This window comes from Theobroma cacao, chromosome 10, assembly GCF_053813885.1.
Source record: "Theobroma cacao isolate CCN51 chromosome 10, ASM5381388v1, whole genome shotgun sequence".
NCBI lineage: Eukaryota > Viridiplantae > Streptophyta > Magnoliopsida > Malvales > Malvaceae > Theobroma > Theobroma cacao.
The window spans coordinates 19,289,598-19,301,695 of NC_142648.1; the positions used below are offsets into that span (position 1 = coordinate 19,289,598).

At 31.2% G+C, this 12,098-nt stretch overlaps 2 protein-coding genes and 1 long non-coding RNA gene across 7 annotated transcripts; 1 reads left to right on the forward strand and 2 right to left on the reverse strand.

Moving 5' to 3' along the window:
• The first annotated feature begins 321 nt into the window (after positions 1-321).
• Positions 322-4,110, forward strand: LOC18586783 (26S proteasome regulatory subunit 6B homolog). Its single transcript, XM_007010337.3, has 6 exons — positions 322-914; positions 2,423-2,653; positions 2,838-2,996; positions 3,149-3,301; positions 3,493-3,576; positions 3,702-4,110. The coding sequence occupies exons 1-6, from the start codon at positions 417-419 to the stop codon at positions 3,834-3,836; spliced, it is 1,260 nt and encodes a 419-aa protein (XP_007010399.1). The 5' UTR covers positions 322-416; the 3' UTR covers positions 3,837-4,110.
• A 930-nt stretch (positions 4,111-5,040) lies between these two features.
• On the reverse strand, positions 5,041-7,126 carry LOC148760401 (uncharacterized). The gene is made up of 2 exons (XR_016023118.1): positions 6,315-7,126; positions 5,041-6,094 (listed from the first exon to the last, which is right to left on the reverse strand). It is a non-coding gene; the product is annotated as an uncharacterized LOC148760401 (long non-coding RNA).
• A 363-nt stretch (positions 7,127-7,489) lies between these two features.
• LOC18586784 (BTB/POZ domain-containing protein FBL11-like) lies at positions 7,490-10,520 on the reverse strand. Of its 5 annotated transcripts, none has more exons than XM_018128665.2 (6): positions 10,376-10,520; positions 9,997-10,187; positions 9,451-9,694; positions 9,106-9,161; positions 8,195-8,275; positions 7,490-7,849 (listed from the first exon to the last, which is right to left on the reverse strand). In XM_018128665.2, exons 3-6 carry the CDS (start codon positions 9,536-9,538, stop codon positions 7,778-7,780), a joined length of 297 nt encoding a protein of 98 aa, XP_017984154.2. In that variant the 5' UTR covers positions 9,539-9,694; positions 9,997-10,187; positions 10,376-10,520; the 3' UTR covers positions 7,490-7,777. The 5 variants fall into 5 exon arrangements, 2 of the variants coding, with proteins under 2 accessions (XP_017984154.2, XP_088666766.1); XM_088810640.1 differs by having other exon boundaries at positions 9,997-10,127; positions 10,376-10,479; XR_016028838.1 differs by having other exon boundaries at positions 9,451-9,505; positions 9,997-10,497.
• Between the last annotated feature and the right edge of the window lie 1,578 nt (positions 10,521-12,098).

A 12,098-nucleotide genomic window follows, 5' to 3' on the forward strand; every position in this document is an offset into this window, starting at 1 on the left:
ATAATAAGAATAAAAATAATTATTGTGAAAATTAGTAGTTAAAAAATTTTGACGTAAAACAATAAGACTTAATGTAAAAAATTATAAAGTTGTAACATGTATTGTCAAAATATTGATGTAACGTGTAAGATTTAATGTAACAAGTAATAATAATAATTTTAATTGAATTAAATTAATTAGATATAATGTTAATATTAAAAGTAATAATATTCTTATATTTTTTATTATTTTAAGCTGTTAAATAGGTTTTTATTATTTTTTTTATAAATTATTTTAATTGATCTTAGAGTTAGAGTAAAGTTAGCCTTACTCAAGAATTCACCCTATAAAAACCGAAGGACGCCCTTCGGCTTGAATTGTACATTTTGTTTTCTCCTTTTCTTGTTCTTCAATCCAAACTCCGAGTCGAAGAAAGCATGGCAGCCTCAGCGATGGTAGTGGAACCTAAACCCTCGGCGGAGCCGCCGTTCCCCAGCACAAGATCCGACCTTGGGCAGGCCCTGGTGGTGGATCCCACGGGTACCGAGGAGGACGATCTGTATAGCAGGCTGAAATCCCTCCAGAGGCAGCTGGAGTTCATAGACATCCAAGAAGAGTACGTGAAGGACGAGCAGAAGAATCTCAAGAGAGAGCTGTTGCGGGCCCAGGAGGAAGTCAAGCGGATTCAGTCGGTGCCGCTGGTCATAGGGCAGTTCATGGAAATGGTGGATCAAAACAACGGAATCGTGGGGTCCACCACGGGCTCCAATTATTATGTGAGGATATTGAGCACCATCAACAGAGAGCTGCTAAAGCCCTCGGCTTCGGTGGCTCTTCACCGTCACTCCAATGCTCTGGTCGACGTGTTGCCTCCCGAGGCCGATTCCAGCATTTCTTTGCTTAGCCAGTCCGAGAAGCCCGATGTTACTTACAACGTTTGTTTCTTTTCTTTTCTTTTTATTTCTTCTATTTTGAAGTTGAGTTCTATATTGATTGATTTGCATTTAGGATTTTGCAATTTGCGACGACAGGTTAGGGATTAGGGTTTGCTTCCTTTCTTTTTAGAGTTAGTGGACTTTGGGTTAATTGTTGGATAAGGGGTAAAACATGGGTCTTAGTGATTGTTTTCAGTGCCAGGTTCGTTCCTTTCGTTTTGTGGTTGCTTCCATTATTAAGTGGAAGAATTTATTAATTGATATATATGCATTTGCAGATTAGGGTTTTTTTGGCTTCCTATATATGCCAGTCTGGAAAATATGAGATTTTGGGTTAATTATTAGCTAAGGGGAATGATTGAAAAAGGGTTAGTTGTGCTGAAAATTGAGATACATTTATTACTGCCATCGAACTTCAGAAATTGATTTGTTAATTTTTATTTAGTGGTTTATTTGCTTGCAGCATTAATTCCCAAAGGAAAAGAATTTAATATGGTTTGAGTCTGTTTTCCACTTTTATTTTTATATATTTGATTTTTAATACCGAGGCTTTGTATGTATTAGACTATCTTTTATGTTCTATGAGCTTCTTTGAATTGACATATTGGATTTTAGCCAGGTAAACATAGGCTAGGCCTTGAGCTGGTATATAAATGAAGTAAATTCCATATGTTTCATAGGAAATCGAATGGCTTTCACTTTTGTTTCTATATGCCTTATTGATTATCAGTAGGCAACATATTGCCTTATCCCCCATACTCTATTACTTGATGTAAAGGAGGGTATGATTGTGAGCATAATAACTAAAATAGGCTTTAATACTTCCCTAGTTGGCCTGTGATTATTAGTTGTGTTAGATGTTCCGGAATAATTAATCTGTTAGGACTCCCGAAAGATCATGTTCTATAGAACTGATGGGCTCTGCAATGAACTTGTGTCTTTATTAGTGGTTTTATATCAAACAATGATACTTTACATGTAGGATGAGTTGAAGGATAGGATTTCTTGCTTGAGAGGTTTATTTCATTTATAACAAGACATATGATATTTGGAGTTTCTTGCATTTGCAGTTGTCTGTGTGTGTATGTAATCTTGTAAATCAACTAATAAAACTATGGTATGGGGAATGCTATATGTTTCCTCCAATATATTGTGGGGGGATGTTGGCATCATTTGTCTTGTGTGATTGTTAATAGAAAAAGATTTACTCATTTGTATTTTAGTTGCCTTGTCTCTGTTGAATTTTGTTGAAATGTTGCATTGTTTTGATTCCTTTCAGTACTTTTTTTTTCTACTGATAAAGAAATGTTGGTCTTAAATTTAAGTTCGTTTTTCAACTATCAACTTGGAACCTTTATAGACAACAAGGACATATTTGAACCTTAAATCATATTTGATGCCTTAAGTCAGTCTTCTGCTATAGTACATTAGGGGGACACTCTTTGAGTTCCTGTATATTATTTTCTTGGAATAAAAATTACTAATGTGCTATGTTTTTGGTTGTTTAGGATATTGGAGGATGTGACATTCAAAAGCAGGAAATTCGTGAGGCAGTGGAGTTACCATTGACTCATCATGAGCTCTACAAACAGATTGGGATAGACCCTCCTCGTGGTGTTTTACTCTATGGTCCCCCTGGCACTGGAAAAACCATGCTTGCAAAGGCTGTTGCTAACCATACAACCGCAGCCTTCATTAGAGTTGTTGGATCTGAATTTGTTCAAAAGTATTTGGGTGAGGTAGGGATCTAGTAGTCATTTGTCTTCTAAATGTTACTATTAAATTCATCATTCACTAATTAATTAAGACTTAGTTGCCTGCAGTGAAACTTTATATTCTTTATTACTGATTTTGTCAATTATTGGTTGCTCTCTTTATCTTCTTTTGTTATATAACAAGATATTGACCGATGTTTTGTTTTAGGGCCCACGGATGGTTCGTGATGTCTTCCGTCTTGCTAAAGAGAATGCTCCAGCTATTATCTTTATTGATGAGGTAGATGCCATTGCTACTGCTAGGTTTGATGCTCAAACTGGAGCTGATAGAGAAGTTCAGCGAATACTCATGGAACTTCTGAATCAGGTATTTATCTCTTGAGGAATTTGTTGACATGTCAAAGGATGGTGCATAGAATGTTATCCTGCAAAATATCTGAGGAAGTTGATATTTAAATTTAGTTAACCTTTTTCTCCCTTTCTTTTTTCTAAACTATTGCTTTGCAATCAACTTTCTAGATGGATGGATTCGATCAGACGGTGAATGTTAAGGTCATAATGGCAACCAATCGAGCAGACACTTTGGACCCTGCACTTCTTCGTCCAGGAAGGCTTGACCGAAAGATTGAATTTCCTTTGCCCGACAGAAGGCAGAAGAGGCTTGTTTTCCAGGCAAGTAGGGCTATGTTTGTCAATGCCTATGTCATTATTGTCTTTAGTACATTTCTCTGTGATTCATGATTGTCTTTCGCTGTTGCATATTTTTCTTTTGTACATTTCTATCTGTCCTGGTTATATTGTGATAAGGAAATGTTTTGTTTTATCTTATTGGCTGTGTTTAAGGTGATGTTTCCATTTCACAGGTCTGCACTGCTAAAATGAATCTAAGTGATGAGGTGGACTTGGAGGATTATGTTTCTCGGCCTGATAAAATTAGTGCTGCGGAGGTTAGTTGTGGCATTCTAGAGTACCTTTCTATTTATCTCTCTAGTTTAGGTCATAAACCTTTTTGACTCATTATTTGGCAAGCCTGTTTGACTCATACGGGTTGTAACTGGATGTCTGTCTACAGATTGCAGCAATCTGTCAAGAAGCTGGAATGCATGCAGTTCGGAAGAACCGATATGTCATACTTCCCAAGGACTTTGAGAAGGGTTACAGGACGAACGTGAAGAAGCCTGATACTGACTTTGAGTTTTACAAATGAGTAGATGTTGCAGCATTGGAGATATATGTGGAATTGTTGCATGGGTACATGCACCAGCCTACGCCATGTTGCGAGAATTTTCAATTGAGAGAAAAGCATTGCTATAGGATGAGAGAATTTTCAATCGAGAGAAAAGCATTGCTATAAGATGGGGTAATGCAGACGGTGATGCAAAACTAGTAGTGGTGGAGAGATATTGTTGTGGAATTTTCAAGATGAAAATGGCTGATGTTTATTGAACCTTTTCCGTTTAGTTATTTGTTGTTGCCTTTCATTTTCAAACTTCAGAATTCTCACTTGCACCGTCCAATATTTTAAAACCAAATCATGAATTAACAGATTATATTATTTATCTATTTATAATTTATATAAGATTTGTGAAGCACTGATTTATATAGATTTTTTCCCAACATCATCCATTATATTTTCAAATTGCAATTAAGAAGTAACTTTTTATATATTTTTAAATTATTATAGGAAATCAATTTTTGGTATAATTTTTAATTTTGAAATTTTCTTTCGAGTAATTCAAGGTAAATCAAAATTTTATTAATTAAATTTTTATTTAACTGTTGTAGTATATAAATTCTGAACTATTTTTACATTGTTAATTTTAATATTATTGAATAATTTATAAATTAATATTACAAAATTTTAATTTCTTATACTATAAATTAACATTATGTTTTTAAAATATTTATATGAATATTATTATTTAATATATATATATATATATATATTTATGTACAACACACGGAAAATATAACAAATGCTAGTTTATGTAAAATGTAAAATCGAAGTTGACATGAATTTAATTGTCATTCAAGTAGACTACAATTGAAGTCACATTACTTAATGCATTTTTAGTATATAAAAGGTTTTGAGTTATACAATAAAAATAAATTTTTTTTATTATACGAATCTTACTATACTCATTTTAAGATGGATTCTCCCAAGTTTAAACTGTTATGGTGGATGCTTATGTTTTTGGAATACAAGGTTACATATGAATTTATATATAAAAATTATAAATAAACAAAGAGCAATAAATAGTAACCATTTTTAAAACAACATAGCGTAGATTATAAGGTCAATTTAAAAATGAACTTAAGACTTGGTATACATCGAGTATTTTTTTGTAGATCTGTAAAATGATTTATAGGGAAAATATATTCTCCCTTCCAAACAATTAAGACTGGAAAAATTGTTTTTGAAAAATAATTTACTTGAAAACAAAATAGACCTTTAGACTCAAAAATGTTTTGAGTTACACAGTAACAGCATACGTAAAAAGGGAGGAGTGCAAAGCCTCCGAGTCTAACCAACCAAAGCAATTTAAGCTGGACCCTTGTTGTGGGCGATCGCCTACAAGTACCTGTACAACAAATTCACGGAGAGCATGCCAATAATGAAGATGGTTGTGCAACTAAATTGTTGCAGAGAGGAATATCTCCCATTTGTTTAGAGAGTGAAAAAGAAAAATTTCAAAGTGAAAACTACTTCACCCACCACCCCTTCACGATGCAACACCTTGTGTTAATTCTCAAATGGCTTTGTTCATGTTTCAAACTCTCCCCATGGCACCGCCTTCTTTTGTCACCCCAACAACCATTACTCCAATGGAGGGTTAATAATTGTTTTCGTGGCTCAATCATTGCCATCCTTTCTTGCAAAGGCCACACATCGCTAGCTCAACAGGAATCAATTGTATTATTTTTCCTTTTTGGCAAGAACAAACTTTTTCTTGATATCAATTCTGCTCCTGTGTCAATCCAAACGTACCAGTTATCCCCTCCGACTACAAATCCTTCTCAAGCCCCGTGGTTGATAATGTCCATTCTCCTAAACCTAATGTTAACTTAAAACAAAAGAAAGAAAGGAAACATTTGCTCCTCCTTCTTGCCTTCCTTTCAGTTTACTCATGAGTGCAATTGCAGGAAGATTGCAAGCCAGAATAATCAGAACAAGGCAAACACAAGATCACACCATTAATATTTTCTAACATGGAATTCTCACTTTAACAGATAAATAGTAAAAGTATTATCAGTCTTCTCACCTTAGTTCCTAGTCCGAAATAGTATCTGAATCGACATCAGAAATATCGAGAAACAAGTCCATGGATGAGTCAATACCCAAATGAGCCAGAAATGCATTAACCTTCTCAACATTTGATATGGTCGAGGATGTGTTTCCATAAACATTTTCAATACCAGCAACTTTATCCGCCAATACATCATCACCAGACACCATATCATGATCTGTATGGTTTAATCCATCACTAGCAGAAACAGCCTTCTTAAATTCTATTTTAGTGCCCTCAAGATTTCTAGCAAACACAGGACACGTGACACCATTGGCAAAAACAATTTCCTGAGTCTGTTGAATTGATTCTTGAAAGTGCCAGGGTTGAACCATTATTTCATCCTTGCCTCTCATATGCACATCTACATTAAATGCTGCTAGTTCCTATTAACTTACCTCTGAAATATTGGTAAATGATGAGTCATTTGCGCAAGGTTTCTCTGCAAGGTTGAATCTTGATCTTTTATCATTCATTTTCATTTTGTAGCCCCTTATCATATAGACCATCATCATAACATTTTGTTCTGTTCCCTACATGGATTTGGAAAATATGGTATCACCCTTCTAACCACAGAAAGGGCATATTTTCTGGGAATCTGTGGCTAGCTCCATCAGTAAAGGTTCGATAAAAAAATCCAATAAGAACATGCAACAAATCATGCCCAAACAGAAAACAACGACAGCGAGATCAAACTGCTATCATGCCTTATGAAGCAACACGACAAAAGCCACCATTAGCGTGGGATCAATCCAATTAAGGGCATGTATTCATTTGATAATAGAAAAAAGAAAAAGAAACTCAAATAATGGATAACACTAAAGAAAACGAACAGAAAAAAAAAACAAAAGAAAGGAACAAAAAAAAATTTTTTTAAAAAAGGAGGATGAAGAAAAGAAAAGATGAGAGTGGCAGTCAAAGGGAGAGGCGGACAATGAAACACTACCATATATCAATCTGTTTCTGATGGAATTTTTCATTGAAAAAAGTTAAAATTATGTTGGAAATACTTTTATCCAACAGATTTCCAACAGAAAATTTCATTGAAAATTTCATCCGTAAAAGCATCGTAAAAAATCCGGTGAAAAAATACATAATTTCGTCGAAAAAAGTAAATAATTCCAAACACTATATTGCATCAATTTTGTTGAAAAAGATTAAAATTTCAATGGAATATTTTGCTGAAAAAACAATTCCGAAAAAATTTCGTTGGAAATTTTTAATGGAAAATTTCCACGAATGTTCCGTTTGAAAAGTAATTCCAATAGAATTCCGTCAAAAATTTCCAGCGGAATTTGGTTAGAACTGTTTTTCCAAGGGAACATTCTATCGAAAATTTTCCATGAAATTTGAAAATTTATCACGAAATTTTGTTGGAAAAGCATTTCCAACAAAATTTCCGTTGGAAATGTTTTTCCAATAAAATTTCGTCGAAAATTTCCAACGAAATCTTTCCCCGGTGATGCCTTTCCAATGAAAATTACTAGCCAAAATCTCCACAATTTATCAATGATGACTAATTATCAATTGACATCCAAAATTCACATTCAAAATTTATAAGAAAAAACACGTATTAAAAACTAAAATTTAAAGTCAAGTTCATACCATTAAAAATCGTCATAAACACACAATATTTAAAATGTCAAATAACTATGAACATAAAACTAAATCATCATAAACCATTTTGCCTTGCTTTTCTCGATTTGTTTTACCATTCTTCTGTACCTCATATCATTTCGATAAAGGCATCCCAGATTTCATTTGTGATTCATTCCCTTGGCATGCTTTCGCAGTCCCTAATGTCACCTGTTTTGGCATTCGTTGTTGCTTTGTTCTTCTCTTCTAAAAGCATGTTTCTTAACTAATTGGAACAAATTTTATCCCATATCCGTCGAACCAAAACATCTTGATTTGTAGGCCAAACACATTTTTCCTACATCAAAATAATAAAGTAAATAAAAAAATTGATACAAATTACTTAAAAACAAAAAGTTATACTTTAATTGAATGACAAATATAATACTTGAAATTTTTTAAACATTAAGTCCTTTACGTCATTAGGGACTTTCTTCCATGTCAGCCATGGATCGTGGAAATGATTTTTTATGATCCTTGTTATTATAGGCGTGACTCCTTGCTCGAAAGAAGTAATTGTACAAGATAAAAGAAAATTGTTGCATAGCAAAATATATAACAAATATAACAATCTCATTATAATACCAAAGAAAAAGACGTGTGCATGGAAACTATAACAGAATGAGTAGTGATAAATACTCACATTATGCCGCAGCAAGAGATCTTCAAGTGCAGTGCAGTTGAAAAGAGAACAAACACTACTTCTGGTCACTTCCTTACAGTCCTATGTGACAAAAAGATCAAGTCATAACATATACTACATCTTGCAGAATGATTATGCATTCAACTAGATAATTCATTTTTAAGGAAAGAGATAAAGAGAACAAAAGGAAGCCATGAATTGGCACCCAGAAAAGAGCTTATAACTGGCACAAGAGTATCATTTTCTATCTTTAAAATAACAAGAAAGCCATGGATTTGTCACTTGACAAAATAATCATACTGGCTTGAAAATTTTAACTCCAAATGCCATAACTGCATTCATGTCAACTCCAACCCACACTAAAATAACCTTTTTGTTATTGCTTAATGATAAACTACAGCAAAAAGAGCTCTCAGAATTATAGAAAAAATTTTGACCACACTTCCCAGTAATTCCTACAGCATTGCTGTTATCCACACATATTCACCATATACTATTTCAACTCAGTAGTCTTTAAACTCGATAATTTCATTTTAATAACTTCCTATACTATTAAAAGTTTCATCAAATAAACAATCTTCAGGCTTGACTAAGCTGGGTTGAACATTTGGAAAAAGGCCATTGGTCTTTTATGATCAAGTACCAGCAAACTATCATAAAAATGTAAAATTATCAGGCAGCCCCTTTAAGCATTCAGCCTGCAACAGAAGCCCAAGCTAAAGTTTCACATATTAAATCTATTTTTATATCTATGTACTTACAACAGAGCTTGTTCAAAATTGACTTGTCAATATAGCACAACACATTTACACTTATGTATTAAGTTTATCAAACCTTGATAGAGTCCTCTAGAAGAAAACAAAAGAACCTAGAAATATTGTCCAAATTCTAGAGTACAGATCATAACAAACCTTAAGATGAATAGATATCAAGCCTGGCCATTCACTAGAGATGATGCATCGAGCATCTGAAGAAACAAAAAATAACATGGATGACATTGGTGACTGCCTTCATTACTACATCCAAAAGGTATTTACGTATGTTAAAATTAACATGAAGTTTTGAATCACATACAAACACAGTATTGAGAACCATGTATGATGCAACAGCAAAAGGGAAACCATTAATAAAGATCACATTAACAACTAGTTATTTTCTGGATATTGAAAATCTAGCTCATGAAATAAGAAAAGAGAAAGAAAATGTCTACACATTACACGTAAAGAATTTGTGCTATAGAAATAATAACTCATTACCTGAATTAAGAAGTTTGCATCCTAAAAATGCAAACTCAACCAAGTTTGCAAAGTTCTGAGTGAGAAGAACCAAATCATTATTAGTCATCCAAGGAGTTACCCTTTCAAGCCTCAATTTCCTCAGATTTGGCAGAGACAAGTAGAAGCTTGGTATGGATATATCACCAAGACAGTATCACAAAGGCAATGTTTGCAATTGCCTCAGGGATTTCATTATGTTGATTATGGTGCAATCAGATATTACCTACAAAGAACTCCAACGATTAAAAAATATATATCTATATGAGTGGGTTTCAACAATATGAAATGACTAAAATAGATGCTAATGGAGTACACTCAAGTCAAGAACGGCGAAATATTTGATGGACAGCACACGGTTGGACTCAACCAATTTCACAAAATTAAATAGTATCCCCAAAATTTTATTTTCAATCATATAAAAAATATCTACATAATCTCAAACCTTAATTGATAAAAATTTAGAAAGCATTATTATAGAAGTTGATGGAAACTGTACCAACTCAAATTCAAAGAATTTTATGTTACCTTGCGACCATATGATCCAACAATCAAAATATTTGAAGCGCTCCAATTGGTTTCCCTACTTGATTCTGGCTTCTCGGAGAAGCCATAAAGAAGAGCCCCTATCGCATTATCATCTCTAGCTTCAACCTAATCTACAAATAAAGAACTAGCCTTCATCAATTGAGAGCTTGGTCCAAGCACCATACGGCAATCTGCATAGTAGCCATATCGAAGGCTTATTGACAGTGCAACCCGATAAAAAGGAAATGCTTTATTTCAAACCCAAAGGTCAGGGAAACTAGACAATTGCAAAACATGTCAAAGAACAAAAGCCTTAAGCTCCAAAGCTGTAGATAGGAAGGCAGAGGACATGCAAAGTTTGGGGAGTAAAGCAGGGAACCTTCAGCACAACATGGCAAAGGAAGCTTCAGCCATCTAGTAATAGCACGAGCAGGGGCAACAAAGTAGGGAAAATTTGGTAAAGTGATGAGCCACGCACATGGGCTATGGATTAAGGATTAGAATTTGAGTCATACGGGTTTGGTTTTTAGATTAAGTTGGTAAACTTTAAAATTAGTTTCAATGTTTGCTAGACTTGGCTAAAGCTTAATTTATTTTTAATCAAAACACAAGTTCAAGTTCTTATATCAACAAAAATTTAAATATTTTAAATTTTATTAATAAGTAAATAATTGTTAATAATAATAGTACTTTAATATATTATATTAACAATATATATTTTTATATTTTCATAATATATTAGACATTAATGTATAGTATAATATATTTAATATTATTAAATTGTAAACAAAACTAATTTTATTTTGTTATTTATTTATAACATATTATTTATTAATTATTAAATAAATTTATTATTTTGTAAAATATTAATTATTTATTTATAATAAGTATAAGTAATATGTTAATTTTATATAGTATATATTTATATGTATTACTTTATTTTATTTATATATATAAATATATATATATATGAAATTAATGACACAACTTATATATTATAATGTTTTATATCAAATTTTGTAAAAATAATATGTTATAAAAACTTAGGTGATAATTAATAAAGTTATTAAGTATAATCATATAGATAAAGTTTATTATAAGTTATAGTAATGTTTATGCATAAATTAAATATATATAATATATTTATACAAATATATATAAATATATTCATAACATTTTATATTACGAAATATTACTAAGATGTAATAATTATAACATATTAACGTGTAAGATATTTACTATCATTTATTAATATTAACATAAAAGTTATATTATTTAAAATATATAACTTGTAATTTCATATTATTAATTAAGTTTATTATCAATTCTTCTTAATTTACATTAACTAATATTAGTATACATCAACTATTATTATTTTTGTATACCTTATATGGTTATATATATATATATATATATATATATATATATAAATATATATATATATATTTATAAATAGAACTCATGATTTCAATTATTGAACGTATAATATGAAATTAATCGTAAAGGATGACGTATTCAAAGTAATATTAATTATCTGATATGAATATAATTAATGTAAAACATAATGTTATATTATTTTATTGTATATATATTAATGACACAAATTATATAGTATAATATTATATATATTGCACAATTTGTATAATTAATAACCAATTGTAAATAATATTTTATAAAAGCTAAGATAATAGTTAATAAAGTTATTAACTGTAATCATATAAATAAAATTTACTATAAGATTACAGATAAATCATAGGTGTAATAACTATAACATATTAATGTATATATGTAGGCTATTTAATATCTTATATATATATATATATATATATATATATATATATATATATATATTAACTTATAAAGTTATATTATTTAAAGTATATAACTTGTAATTTCATATTAATACAAGTTTATATTTTTTAATGAATAATATAGGTTTATATATATATATACATATATATATTTATATATATATTCCATGGCTATGATTCTAATTTGTATACTTACATATAATAAACTAATATATTTTAAATATATTATATATTTGTCTTCTTCATTTATATTAACTAATATTAGTATGTACCTAAAATATTATTACTTTT